Genomic DNA, 14,740 nt, shown 5'->3' with positions numbered 1-14,740 from the left:
TCCTGCTTCATGTCCTTTATACAGCGTGTGTTTGAGAAGTAAAAAAAAAAATCTTGCTGCCATCTGAATGTGCAGGCCCTGCACCTACAGCCAAATTCTAGACCATTCTGACTCAGAAGAGCCCAAGCTTGCTTGCCCCTTCCTGAAGGGCCATGGGACTGTAATGAGGTGTCAATGCGAAATAGGAGGTGAAAGATTGAGCTTTGGGGGGTCAATGGGTGAAATAGGGAACTTTACTAGTTAAAGTGAAAATTAGATTTGGTTAATAGCTACAGATTGCAGTAGGTACTTTCTGAGCAGGGTCCTCTCCTCCTCCTGTGTCACTGTCTGTATCTGTCTGTCATTTGTAACCCCTATTTATTGTACAGAGCTGCGTAATATGTTGGTACTATATAAACACTGATTCATAATGTGGGGTGGTAAAAAAAAGCAGGCATCAGTCAACCCCATAGAATAACCCATTGGCACTGGATGGGGTTGCTTTTTTATTTATTTTTCTTTAAATGATACTGGAAATGAGCCAGAAATACAGATGAGCAAGTTTATCAGGGAATTACAGCTGCTGTCATTCTTTTGGGAATAAGTGTTTACCCCTAGAATTTTCTAGGGATAGATAAGCATTTGCAGCTAGTGTTAGCTAGAGGTAAATTGCATAACTGCACTGAAATGCAACAGCAAGCGTTGTGTGGGTAAGGGCTGATACAATTGTTCATTTTCTGGCTGCAGCAATACTTCTATATGACCACTAGCTGGTGCTATCTGACCTCTAATTCCCTCCTGCTGAATTCGAAGCTTTTCCTTGTCCCTGTCCTTCCTTGCACACATTAGGTTTGCATTGATTTTTAAATGTTATCAGAAATTTAAAGCATATGAATCTAGAACAAAAATATTATTATTAATACACAGTATTGATATAGTGCCAACATATTATGCAGCATTGTACATGAAATAGGAGTTGCAAATTACAGACAGTGACACAGGAGGAGAGGATCCTGCCCGAAGAGCTTACAATCTAGGAGGTGGGGGAAGTAACACACAATAGGATGGGAGATATGTAGTGTTGGTAAGTAGTGAGGGTTAAAGAGACCGAAGATGGGTAGGTGAGTTTTAAAGGATGGGTTTTTGAGTTCTCTTTTAAAGAGCAGAAAGTAGGAGCAAGCCGAATAGAACGAGGAAGACCATTCCAGAGAGTCGGGGCAGCTCTAGAGAAGTCTTGGAGTTGTGTGTGTGACAAGATTATGACTGTATGTATGTATGTGTATATATAAATATATATATATAGCACACAGACACCTTTCCTTGGTGGATTTATACTTGTGTGCCTCAAAAGCACATGGGAGGGTGTGAGTACATGTGCATTGGCGTATCACATGAACCGTGTGCCTTAAGATATGCAAAGTTGTAAATAGATTCTCAGCCTCTACTCCCTTTGGTACATCGACCCATATAAATTCTATAAAATACGGGGGGGTGCTGAGAAGTTCCTGGCTTTGCCCAGAAAGAAGAGAGTCAGAGTTATGAAAAAACACATTTATTCAACATATTCCCCCCTGAGACTGATGCACTTGGTACAGCGTAGTTGCAGCTTTCCTAGACCGTTCAAATAAAATTCCTTTGGTTGGGCCACTAACCAGCTCTCAGCAGCATCTTGACGTCAGAAATGTCCTCAAAACGTTGCCCCTTTAGGTGTTTCTTCAAAATCGGGAACAGATAATAGTCCGATGGTGCCAGGTCAGGTGAGTGGGGGGATGGTGGACCAATTGGAAACCCAGGGTGTTCAATTTGGCAGCCACAACGGTGGACATGTGGGCAGGTGCATTGTTGTGCAAGAAAAGGATCCCTTTGGTCAACTTTTCACAGTGTTTCGTCTTAATTGCCCCCTTTAGCTGGTCCAGGAGGTTAGCATAATACTGTCCGGTGACACTGGAGCCCTGAGGTAGGTGATCCACCTACAGAATACCGTCTTTGTCCCAGAAAATGGACGCCATGACTTTTTTACCCGAATTCAGAACTTCTTCGGCGGCAGAGCCCTGCTGTGGCCCCATTCCTTTGACTGTTTCTTGGTTTCAGGATCATAGATGTGGAGCCATGTTTCATCCTCAGTCACTAACCTAGCCAAAAAGTCCTGTGCAGCTTCAAAATGGGACAAAACGGCTTTGGATGCTTCAACTCGTTCTTTCTTCTGATCACTGTTCAAACATTTCCACTTTGCTGAAATGCTTGCGCATGTCTAGGATAGTGGTGATAACAAACCCAACACGCTCCCGTGAGATGTCAAGTATCTGGGCTATATTTTTTTTTTTGCAGATATTCGCCGGTCCTCAATAATCAGCTCATGGATAGCATCGCAGGTTGCTTGAGGTTGGGGGGCGCACACTGCGGGGCTCATCTTCAACGGTGAAATGCCCAGTCTTGAAACGAGATATCCAGGTTTTGTCAGTGCTGTAGGAAGGACACTTCTCCCCCAGTGTTTGTGACATCTCTGTGTGAATGTCCTTTGCTGACTTTCCCTGGAGAAACAAGATCTATACAAGTCTTTTCAGCAGCTGAATCTGCTGAGAACCATTGAGCAGATACACACTTTGGTTTTATGAATTTGTTCAGTTTCTAACTGGGTTCCTGGGGCGTTCCTTGAGCAATGAGCAGTTTGTGCCCCTCTGGTCAGTTTTATTAGATAACAATTGGCTATCTGTATAGGGTGACATTCTTCCCACTGATCAGCAATATAAGGGGAATTCTTCCCACTGACCACCATGCTAATATACTGTGATCTATGGATATAATAATTAAAGAATGGGTTCCCTGAAGACCTGAAAGTTATGTCAAGAGTTTCCCCAACTGGAAACAATAATTTTCTTATGATTTTCCTAAACCATCCCTGCTGTATACACCGTTCCACATTTATCCAAGCTTCGCAAGTAAAACCATTCACGGATTAAGAATAAATGCTATACAAACAGTTGCTAGAGTGACATATGGTTTCATCAGATTGGTACAGAGGTGCCATTAATTGCACCAATTATGAGCTTAGGAAGAAAAGAAAAAAAAGATCTTGTAAATTCCTGATAGCGAGAGACAGAGGGGAGGTCCGGTGACTAGGAACAAGGACTGAACAGACGAACGCTGCGTATGGTAAGTACATTTAGATATCTTGGAGGCTGTTTATTGACAATTTTCAAGTTCTGACCCTTAAAAAGGAGATCCTTCCAATGGTGAAGGTTTTAGTGTATTTTACAAGTGTGATACCTCCTGAAAGCCCTCAAATACGTAATGTTATCAATGTCCATGGCATTGTGTCTTCTATTGGCTGGTGAGGATGCCTGCCATGTTTAGGGGGCAGTATGGAGAACCCTGAGCAGGGCCACCATCACAAGGAGGACGAAGGGTACTACTGTACCGGGCTCTGATCGAAAAAGCTTGACTTTTGCAATACTGGAACTTTCTAATTATGGAAAGGGTGCCCAGGAAGTTTACTTAGTATGGTGCCCATAAATTTCTGATGGCTGCTTTGCCCAGGGGTGGCAGAGGTAACCTAAGTTTTGTCTGGAATGTGCATCTCAGACTTCTTAAAGTTTAAGATCTCCCTGGCCACTCTTTACCCTGAACAAGTCTGCAAATATGTGGTCCAGGTCACAAACACAGGCTTGCTATTGTTGGAAACAGTTCTGGTGGTGTTTAGGGATTACGTTAAGTTTCAGGTTTTAAAGCAGAATTCAGGCCAAAAATATCATGACCAGAATGAAGAGCCCTTTTAAAGATTAAATACAAAACCAGCTTTTATTGCAAAGTTCACCTTCAGTATAAAGATTCCCCTGCAGCATGGCTTGTCTGCCACTAGATGTCCTCGGTCTTATGGGCAGCATCATGCAACTCGCGTTCTATGAGCCCATGTGTCATATAGCTTGTGATGAGTTCTTCCTGTTATTCTGTTTTCTCTTTCTACCAGCAATATTCTTGTCACCATGTGACTTGAACTGTATTCGTTTATGTCTTTATTTATATCTGCCTAGAGTTAGCATTGAGTTTATAGAATAATTGTTAGGTTTCATGTTAAGTGCTGGGCTTTGGTTAACTGCGACAGTCCGCTATTAACCAAACAATGCCAGAGCCATGCAGAGCAAAGAAAAAGGTTCATTCCTAGCAGAACATACTCCCCTCCTTCCCTATACTTCCCTGCCACTCTAAGGAGAAATGCCCAATTCTTTTGGTTACTACCAATCTCTCATTCACCAATCCTGGTAACTGGTCCCGGATTTACTCATTCCTCTGTTCACTTTTGGGGGTTAAATGAAGCAGGGGGTGTGGAATGAAGGAAAGGTGAGAATGTCTTGCTGTTGAGGAAGCATTGACATGAACTGGTTGCTTTGCTCTAGATGAATAAATGCATGAATAATTTACTATTATAACCCCAAACCAAATATGTAATACATATTATAGCATGCAGTGCTAAGGTAAATGCATTTATTTTCCTTTTCCTAATTTTAACACATTCTTTGTCTTAGGCCAGGGGTGTCAAACTCAAATACACAGAGGGACAAAATTAAAAACCTAAAGTCGCGGGCCAACCTTGAAATTGTTTAAAAACATTGAGGAAGTTTTTCCTTCTCATTAGATATAAACCCTTTTCATATGGAAACAAAGAGGTTTTGCTTCACATTCAATCTGGAACAAGCTTTAATAGAGTAAGAGGCATAAACAAATGTTTTTAATTTTGTTTAAGAAAAAATCTTATGGCTCTTTCTCTATTTGTAGCCTTCTGAATAAATTTTCAATGGTAACCTTTTTTACAGGCTAACAATAATAACAACAATATTCTTCTATGAAAATCCAACCTTTCATGTCCATGCCTTGGAGTAGCAAAGAAAAGTACAGCGGAGGGGGAGTGCTGGAAATGCCAGACGTGGGCAATGCGGAGCTAAATGTTATGAGTGGCCCGCCGCTGAAACGCCCTCTTCAATGAAATAGGGCCGCTACTAAAATTCCCGTCATTATTTGCGTCTGTAAAACAGTTCAATGGAGGGCCACGCATAGTCAGAGAGCCCACTGGTCTATAGACCTGAGTGATGCTGGGAATTGTAGTAGCGGCGCTATTTCAATGCAGCGGCGGGCCAGCTGCAGTTCATATTTAGGATTCCTTTGGGAGCCAAAAGAAAGGACATTGTGGGCCATATTTGGCCCCCGGGCCAGAGTTTGACACTCCTATCTTAGGGTGACTATTCTCACTCATTGTATTCTATCTGTTCTCATTTTGTATTCGATTCCCCAAGGACTTGGGTATAAAAAGAATGGCGGAAAAGGATTGATGGTGGGTAGCGGTCTACAAGGCAGGACTAAGCATTGAGCCAAAGAAAGACATTTGGGGTGACAAGTAATAATAGAGGATAGGGGTCTAAAAGGCAGCACTAACCTTTGGACTTGATGAGGAAAAAAGAAGCCAAATTGCAGAGCAAGACCATTTCAGAGGACGGAGCCAAAGATCATACCAGGTCAGCCAGACGTTGAGGTATCTGAGGGTGGTGAAAGTTTGAGGTCACAGATCAGGTAAGAGTTGGTTCAGGCAGCAGAGAAAGGAAGGTTGGACAGAAAAAAGGTCGGCAACTAGTTTATAAACAAGGAACTAAAACACTATTACAGGTGAAGGGTCCATAGACAAGGATCCAAGGTTATATCTGGTCTATTGCCAGCCATCGGTTGCAGGGTCATGAAGGGGATACCCACTGATCCCCATTAGTATGTGCAATCACCATCAGGCAGCAGAAAGTATTTTAGGTAAGTGACCATAGAGCTGGTTGGGCCCTTAGCCTCTTGGGCTTGCCACTGTCATAGGTAAGATGGTGCTGACGGGCAGTTTACTGGACTGCTATAAATGTCTCTAGACTTATATCTTACCTATCCTGAGAGGTTAAATAAGCTGCCATTGATGGCCTGGTTGGTTCTTTGATCCTCTGCCTTTAATACTTTTTAAATAACTGATCCAGAATAAGGATGCCGTTCAGGTATTCAGCTACTAGGACATGTATGGCCCATAGCTGGTCTCCTAGAACAGTCTTCCTCCACCTTTTTACCTCAGAGGAACCTTTGCAATTAATTGCAGGCTCCATGGAATTATTAAAATTAATTAATTGAGAGTCGGTTGGAAGAATGCCCCCATTATGGTCAGGGCCTGGATTTCCCCCAAGGCCACCTAGGCCATGGCCACTGGTGGCGACATTACGACATCTCTATGTGGAACCGAAACCTGTTGCTTCTGGCTAATATGTTCTACAGTAACAAGATGTAAAAAGAGAAAGTGATTATACTGAGGTCCATACAGAGATCTGTGCAAGGTGGCATCTGTATTGAAGGTATCACTCACCTCTCTCCATTCCATTCTCCCTCTCTTTACCCCCCTCTCTCTCCCTTTCTGTTCTCTCTCTGCTCTCTCCCGACCCCTCCATCCCTCTCTGTTTCTTCCTTCATTTTCTACCTTTTCTCTTCTCTCTCCTTTTCTCTATCCCTTTCCTTCAACTCTTTCCTCCCTCTCTCCTCTTCCTATTTGCCCCTTACCTCTGTCTCTCTTCACTTTCCCCCTCTCATCTCTCTCGTTTATCTCTTTCTTTCATCAATCTCTCTACTCTCCTTGTGTTTCCCCTACTCTCCCTCTATTCTCTCTCCCTCTCTTTCCTCTTTCCTTTCTCCTTCTCTCACCCCTCTCTTTCCCCTTTCCTTATCCCCGCAACTCTCCTCTTCCTCTCTCCCAGTTCCCTCCTCTCTCTGTTTATCTTTCTTCCCTCCCCTCTGTCTCCTCTTTCCTTCCCTCTCTCCCACTCACTCTGCTCCTCTTAATTCTCCTGGGTTCCCTCCATTCCTTTCCCTTCTCTCCCCTCTCCTCTTCTGTCTCCTCTCTTCCTCTCACTTACTCTGTCCTCTCCCTTCCCTTGTATATATCTTTCTCTCTTCTCCCTCACTTGCTCTACTCTCTGCCATTTTCTCTCCATTCCCCCTCTCTTTCTCTGCTCTTTCTCGTTTCTTATCTCTCCATTCATTCCCTCAGCCCTCTCCTTCTCTGCTCCCTCTCTCTTCTTTCCTCTCTACCTCTTAATTCTCCCCGGTTCTCTCCATTCCTTTCCCTTTCTCTTACCTCTCCTACTCTCTCTCCTCTCTCCCTCCCACTTACTCTGCCCTCTCTCTTCCCTTGTATGTCTCTTTCTCTCTTCTCCCTTACTCTTTCGCCCCACTCTCTGCCATTTTCTCTCCATTCCCCCTTTCCTTCTCTGCTCTTTCTCTCTTCTTATCTCTCAATGCTCCCCCTTTCGCTCCATTCCTTCTCTCTCCCCTCTCCTTCTCTGCTCTCTCTCTCCTAATTCTCTCCATTCTCTTCCCTTCTTTTCCCTCTCCTTCTCTTCTCTGCTCTCCCTCCCACTCTCTCTCCCCTCTCCCTTCCTTTGTATGTCTCTTTCTCTCTCCTCCCTCTCTCCCTGCCTTTTTCTCTCCATTCCTCCTCTTTCCCCTCTCCTTCTCTGCTCTCTCTCTCTCCTTTCTTTTCTCCCTCTTGATTCTCTCCCTTCCTCTATTGCCTTCCCTTCTCTTCCCTCTTTTTCTCTCCCTCTCTCCTTTCACTCTTCTTTGTTCTTGTGGAACAGCTATTATTGTGTGTGTCAGCGTCAAAGGCCTTTGGTTGGGACAGGGGCAGCACAAGCTAGCTGGCCTAGGGGAGAAAAAAAAATATACAAATCCAACCCTAATAATGGTGACAATGAGGGAAGTGTGACTCTTCCAGACAAATAACGAAATCACTGGTGTTATCCTACTGACACCCCCATCAGTTAGGAGGTCAATAAACCAAAGCTAGAGGAATCCCTCACAACCGCTGGATGAATCCTGGGGGTTTATTGGAATCCTGGATGAGAATGGTGGTACTAAAAAGACCAATGATGCTGGAGAAGGAACACTTTTTGGTTTTCTACCTACCGGTTCCTTTCTGCTATTGTCTGCTTTTCGGCTTCCCCAAAACATCACTGTAGGGGGCTCCTAGCATTACCCACAATTTAGCACACCAACAATTGCCCCAGGGTACAATGGTGCATGGGGTACCATAGCAGCAAAGTGTTACCTATTAAACAACTGGTGCACTTTAGCTTGGAAAGGTGTAAGCACACATTACATAAACAGAGGCCGCTCCTGATTACCAGGGCTCTAGTTCTTGGTCAGGAGTTGTGCTCTATCTCCGCTCTGATCTCTCGCTGATTATCCAGGTCAAGTCTGGACAGGACTGTTTGTTCTCTGCACAGTTCATCATGTGCTCTGCGAATAACCGTTTCATGTTTTTACATTGATGAAAATAGTATTACACAAAGCTATGCTTTGTGTTAACAATACAAGGTACACTTTCCATGCTCATGCCGGTGTTATATATAAATATATATCTATACTGGACAATGACACCTCTAACAAGTGAGGTGATAATATTGATGTTCTGCATACAATGGACCCTGTCATGGGCTGGGAAAATGGGGCAGCAAAGGAAGACTCAGTTCTTGTACATGATGTGTTGAAATCGGGGCAAGTGTAAGGATCTGAGGGTCAAATTGTGACGGCTGGATGATTGGGTCAGAGCATCTCCAATATGGACGGTCTTGTTTGGTGTTCTAGGTATGCAGTGGTTAGTACTTACCTAAAATGATCCAAGGATGGACAACCAGTGATAAGGTCATGGGTGCCCAAGGCTCATCTATTGAAAAGAAGAGCCACAGTAGCACAAATTCCTGAAAAATATAATGCCGGTCATGAGAGAAGAACATACAGTGGTTTGCAGCTTGGGAATTTAGGGCTGTGTACTCACTGATCAGTTATAGTGCCCAAGCATTTTCCTGACCACAATGGGCACATGAATGTCAGTGGACCAATGTAAGAAGCTGGCCTGGATTGATGAATTATGTTTTGTTTTTGAACAAGTGAGAGGCAAGGTAAGTGTGCATATGTTACCTGGGGAGGAGATGGCAGCAAGACGCACTATGGGAAGATGGCCAGCAAAAGCAGTGCGACTTAAAGGATCTACTGCCAATGGCTTGGCGCCAGATACCATAGGACACCTTCAGAGAGTCCATGCCTTGAATAATCAAAGCTATTTTAGAGGACCTGCACAATATTAGGCTGGTGGTTTCCATGTTTTGACTTATCGCTGAACCACCTATACAAGTATTTACATATACCGGGCTGTGAGTGCATCTTAGTACAGGTAGTCCCTGAGTTAAGGACATACGGACAACTTCTAAATATGAACGGGGCTTCCCTGCTTGCTCGTGTGCAGGACAGAGGCTTGAAAGGGGGAGGGGGTGGTTTGCATGACTTTCAGAAGAAATCTTTTGCTAAACACAGCTGAGGTTGTGGGTGATTTTAGGATCGGAGCTGTTCTGTAACTCTTTATTGACTAAGACAAACTCTGCAGGTGTTTCTTTTTGCAAATCAAAGCACAGCTTGCTCCAGAATTTAATGAATGTCTAGGCTCTATAAAGTGTGATCATCTCACAGTGAGGATTTTATACAGTAAATGACACCTTGCTGCCTAATAATATGTTGACACAAACATCTGTCCTAATTGCATTTATTATAATAATGTACCTGTTCCGGCTTACATACAAATTAAATTTAGGAACAACCTACATTCCCTCTCGTATGTAACCCGGGGACTACCTGTACTCACTATGCTGGGTAACATATACAGCCTCCATATTTTGACAAAGCTGTCTACCTCTCAGATCCACTGCTAGAGCCCCAATGTTTTAGATATTGGTAAGAGAACCACCTTGGGCACTTGGCATAGAGTTCTCATGTCCAAGAATGCAGATCGTTGCCCATGGGGGGTGCACTTAGACCTTTTAACTTGGAGAAATCTTCTTTTGGCATTGATTAGGCATTGCTACAAAGTGCCACCAAGCCACAACATTTTGCCCCATGCTTGAAGGACCAAGAAGATAGGAAGGGAGTTGGTATCTGAAAAAACTGCAGGAACAGGGCAGTGCCATTTAGAATAAACAACACACCAAGGCTTGTTGGGTCATCACTCAAGTTGGTAACACATACGGGTGTGGAATCGGCCATGCAGCTTCTAGGAGCGCCTACTAGTAAAAGCTCCTACAACAATTTTCACAAGATGCAATAGGACACAAAGGGCCCTCGCTGTGCCTAGACCAGCAGATATCCAAATCCGCTGATATAAGAAACCAGTGGCTGCTTCATGGAGCTGCATTAATTATATATCAGCTTTGGAAGGAGCTGGCCTTGAAAATTCACACCTTTTCTATTGGACAGGAACTTGGCGATTTCCTAAGGTTCTTGTGCTAATGAAAAGCACCATTTACACTGCCAAGGCTTCTTGTGTTTACTACTGGGATTTCCCCTGTGTACTAAACACACCTATGTGGGTGCCACAGTTCTGCACTGTTTTTATTGACACAAAGGATTAGTTGTCACAGTACAAGTGACATATTGACAAATTTGCCTCAGTCAGCTATACACAAAGATCAGTCGCTGGAGCCGTTAACAAGCTGATATTCTTGCAGCCGGCACCGCCAAACGAAGTTCAGTCGTCACAAGATCGGAGAACCAAGGACCACCATGAACTCTAAACCTGGAGGGAAGAGGTCATCTGTAGCCAGCGTCAGATTGGGGGCAAACGGAGATGCCACGGACAAACCGCTACAGAAAATGGTAAGAGTTCCTTTATCCGTAAATACAACTTCGGTAACAGTGTCAGCAACATTGACGAACCTAAAGTCAGTAATTGGGGCTGATTCAATAAAGGAGTAAAGCACATTGACTTTGCAAAGCAAAAAAGAATATTAGTTGAATGGGGAAGCTGTTATACCATCCAATCATTTGCAGGCAAATTTCCGATTTGTTATTTTCCTCGTACGTGATTGGGTATTCTTTGTGCAGCCATTTTTACTGCATTCACTAAGATGAGTGAAAATGTCTTTGATAATGATGAATTCACTTTGAAAGATGAACACTCTATTCTCCTTTATATTGGATTCACATCTTTTTCTTTCCCTTTTATTGAAATCAATAGAAATGCATCAAAACACATGTACATTGTCGTGTGATTTCGAACATCAGCTTGCATCATGACGCATAGCCATTCAGTATCTATTCTTTATATTAGATCAAAATGCATAATGATCCTGATATTTTCACTTGATTGATCTCTAATTTATAGGGATAAGCATGTATTGCACATTCTCCAATATTTGATTGAGCAGAAATGGAAAGACCTGAAAAAAAACAGGTGTTTGTACAATTGGCTGAAGTTTTTCAACCTGACCAATCAAAGGCTCTTTCCATTCTATGCTCAGTCACTTTTAGCCAATCAAATTCAATAATTAGTAATCAGTTTATGATCATTTCTTTAAATCAATCACGCTTGATGGAATGGGAAAATTAAATCTGACATTCAGCACTTCCAGGTGCATGTGATTTCAATAGCAGTGATTGATTCCTAATGAGAGAATATAGGATGAATGTGAGATTCACTGCTTTATGAATAGATCTTTAGATTTCCTTTAATGGATTAGGATTACACCATATTATAACCATTGTAGAGATTCTTTTTTTTTAGAGATTTTTTTAGCTTGTTTTGGATAAAGTAATATGTGATTTACCTCCTGCCATGGTAATAGTCTATGTTGTGAAGGGGACATGTTCCTTTAATTCTTGCCCCAAACACATAACAGGCAGTAAGCAGAAATCCAGTTGTCACTGGGTTAGGAAGATTTTTCTTCACTTCCTGTCTTGGTGATATCCATAAATCTATGTCCTGGTGACTATGATCAATGGGACTAATAGAAGGATACAATTTCCCCAATGAGGTCAATGGGACCGATAGAAAGGGACAGAGACCCCAATGAGGTCAATGGGACCAATAGAAGGATACAATTTCCCCACTGAGGTCAATGGGACCAATAGAAAGGGACAGCGTCCCCAATGAGGTCAATGGGACCAATAGAAAGGACAATCTCTCCACTGAGGTCAATGGGACCAATAGAAAGGGACAGAGTCCCCAATGAGGTCAATGGGCCCAATAGAAGGATACAATTTCCCCAATGAGGTCAATGGGACCAATAGAAGGATACAATTTCCCCACTGAGGTCAGTGGGACCGATAGAAAGGGACAGAGTCCCCAATGAGGTCAATGGGCCCAATAGAAGGATACAATTTCCCCAATGAGGTCAATGGGACCAATCGAAAGGGACAGAGTCCCCAATGAAGTCAGTGGGACTAATAGAAGGATACAATTTCCCCACTGAGGTCAATGGGACCAATGGAAAGGGAAAGTCTGCCTTCTAAGGTTAGTGAGACCAATAGAGAGGGATAATCTTCACCCAATGAGGTTACAGGCAGAAATTATTGATGATGGGTTTCAAAGCAGCTCTCTGCCCTATCCCATAAATATGCGGTGCACTTTAATGATCCCATCATTCCTATACCTGATATTCTGTTTCCATTTTCAGGCCCTGTTACGGAAGCCCACCCTGGGCAATGTCTCCATCACCAACCAGGCCTCTTGGAGTATAGCGGGTCTTCTGGTTGCTCAGAGGATGACAAGGAACCTGAAAGTATGTTCTGAACACTTTTCTGTGTCGGCGTCACAATGGGAATCTGGAACACACAGCTATATATAGAGTCTACAGAAATAGCACCCTACAGACAAGTGCAGATGTATACATAGGGAAATCATAGGAATTAGATATAGGTTAAACTCCGGCATAAGCAAATACTGGCTAAATAAGAAGCATTTGTGTTCTTACCTAAATTTTTGTGTATTTTTTAAATCTGTGCAGCAAGCCTAAAGAAAATTTGCCTCTGACTTGTAATAAAGACCAGTCAGCGCTGCTCTCTCTCCTTGTGCGGAGTCACTGGTCTTGTATCCGCCCCTCCTGTAGTTTCCTGCAGGTAGCTTGTAGTGGGTGGGCCCGCTTGGCTCCTCCCACTGCTCTTCACAGGCTACACACAGCACAATGATGATATCAATGCAATTTTTACAATATCTGCGTTTGCAAAATTATTTAGTGGATTTATATCCTCTGTGGATTTTTTGGGGAATATGCAAGATTTGAATCTGGAGTGTTTTACAAGTGCTATAAATATTGCTTTTCTGGGCAGTGAGCATTATCAACATGTCAGAAAATCTTTATATGCAATAATGAATATTTCCAGTTCATGGAAGCAAATATTATTTATCCCCTGGTTACCTCCTAAGGAAACAGAACTAATATAACTAATATTTGCTGGACTGATTGCATTTCCTGTCCTACTTGACGAATAACCCAACATTGAGTGTGTGTTGGGGCCCTTTCTCACAACTCCTGGCAAATGCTCCTAAAAGAAACAGAATGTAGCAAAATATATTGTTATAATATTATTATATTTATTGTTATATTATTATTTTGTATGTTTTAGAGATGGCTGCTGAGCTGTGTATAAGCAGTGGTCACTCTGCAAAGGTCTGATACACCCGCTGCTGAACCAAACCTGCAGCTATCCAATCAGTAACTCTGGATTTCCTTATGATTGGAGATCTGTAGGTCAGACTCACCTGGGAACGTTGACACGATTCTTCTCTCCATTCATATATTCTATCTTCATAATGTCCCCACTTTGTACATCTACATTGTGTGTAGTCACTCTTGCATGTTTCCCCTAGGAGAGGAGGGCCCAAAAAGTGGTGAAGAAGACTGAAATTATTCAGCCTCAGGTGGGTAACCATTGTGATATCACAACTCCTTTATATTATAGCTTGTAATACACGGCCATTAACCCAACTGTAACCAAACCAAACGTTTTTGATGGACTTCTGAGGATTGGATTATTCTGTAAAGTATAATAGCTGGCTGTGACCACCCTGGGGAGATTTCTTTTCACTTCCTGTCCCAGAGACAAAACAATAGGAGAATATGGTTGTTACTGGGACAGGAAGATACAAATATTATTAACCCCTTATCATTACCCAGAAGTCTTTTGTTGTAACTGGTGTCTCCATTGGAAAGATTTTTCTATAGATTGCCACTACAACAGAAAGTATTACAGCCACCGGCAAATCAAGACATCAAATATATTTGGTAAATAATATATTGTTGTTTTGTCTTGCTACAAGAAAATAGCTGTTGATCTGTCAGAAATCCAAGTAGCTTGTAGTGAACTAAAAAAAAAAAAAAAAAACAGTGTTTCCGCTGTAATTAAATCCCCAACAGTATTTTTTGCCCTCGCCTGTACAACATTGGGTCTGGTGCTCTGTAGTCCAGCATGGGGGGGAAATCAAACATCTGGGGTGCCTGCGGGGGCAGTGTTATGATCTGGGGTGCCTGTTGGGGGCAGTGTTATAATCTGAGGTGCCTGTGGAGGGCAGTGTTATGATATGCTGGTGCGTGTGTGGGCAGTGTTATGATCTTGGGTCCGTGTGGGGACAGTGTTATGATCTGGGGTGCCTGTGGGGGCAGTGTTATGATCTGGGGTGCCTGTGGGGGCAGTGTTATGATCTGGGGTGCCTGTGGGGGCAGTGTTATGATCTGGGGTGCCTTTGGGGGCAGTGTTATGATTTTGGGCGCCTGTGGGGGAAGTGTTATGATTTTGGGCGCCTGTGGGGGAAGTGTTATGATCTGGGGCACCTGTGGGGGCAGTGTTATGATCTGGAGTGCCTGTGGGGGCAGTGTTATGATCTTGGGTGCGTGTGGGGGCAGTGTTATGATCTGGGGTGACTGTGGGG

General features: G+C 43.1%; 1 protein-coding gene across 1 annotated transcript in view; it reads left to right on the top strand.

The window, feature by feature from the left end:
* Positions 1–10,476: 10,476 nt before the first annotated feature.
* LOC140324933 (dynein light chain Tctex-type protein 2B-like) overlaps positions 10,477–14,740 on the top strand; it is a 6,450-nt gene continuing 2,186 nt past the window's right edge. Inside the window, exons 1-3 of the mRNA XM_072403051.1 lie at positions 10,477–10,689; positions 12,489–12,593; positions 13,682–13,732. Coding sequence (XP_072259152.1) covers positions 10,597–10,689; positions 12,489–12,593; positions 13,682–13,732 — 249 coding nt within the window. The 5' untranslated portion in view covers positions 10,477–10,596. The remainder of the gene's footprint in view (positions 10,690–12,488; positions 12,594–13,681; positions 13,733–14,740) is intronic.

The sequence above is a fragment of the Pyxicephalus adspersus genome, chromosome 2 (genome assembly GCF_032062135.1).
Source record: "Pyxicephalus adspersus chromosome 2, UCB_Pads_2.0, whole genome shotgun sequence".
NCBI lineage: Eukaryota > Metazoa > Chordata > Amphibia > Anura > Pyxicephalidae > Pyxicephalus > Pyxicephalus adspersus.
This window is presented reverse-complemented; position numbering and strand designations above follow the sequence as displayed.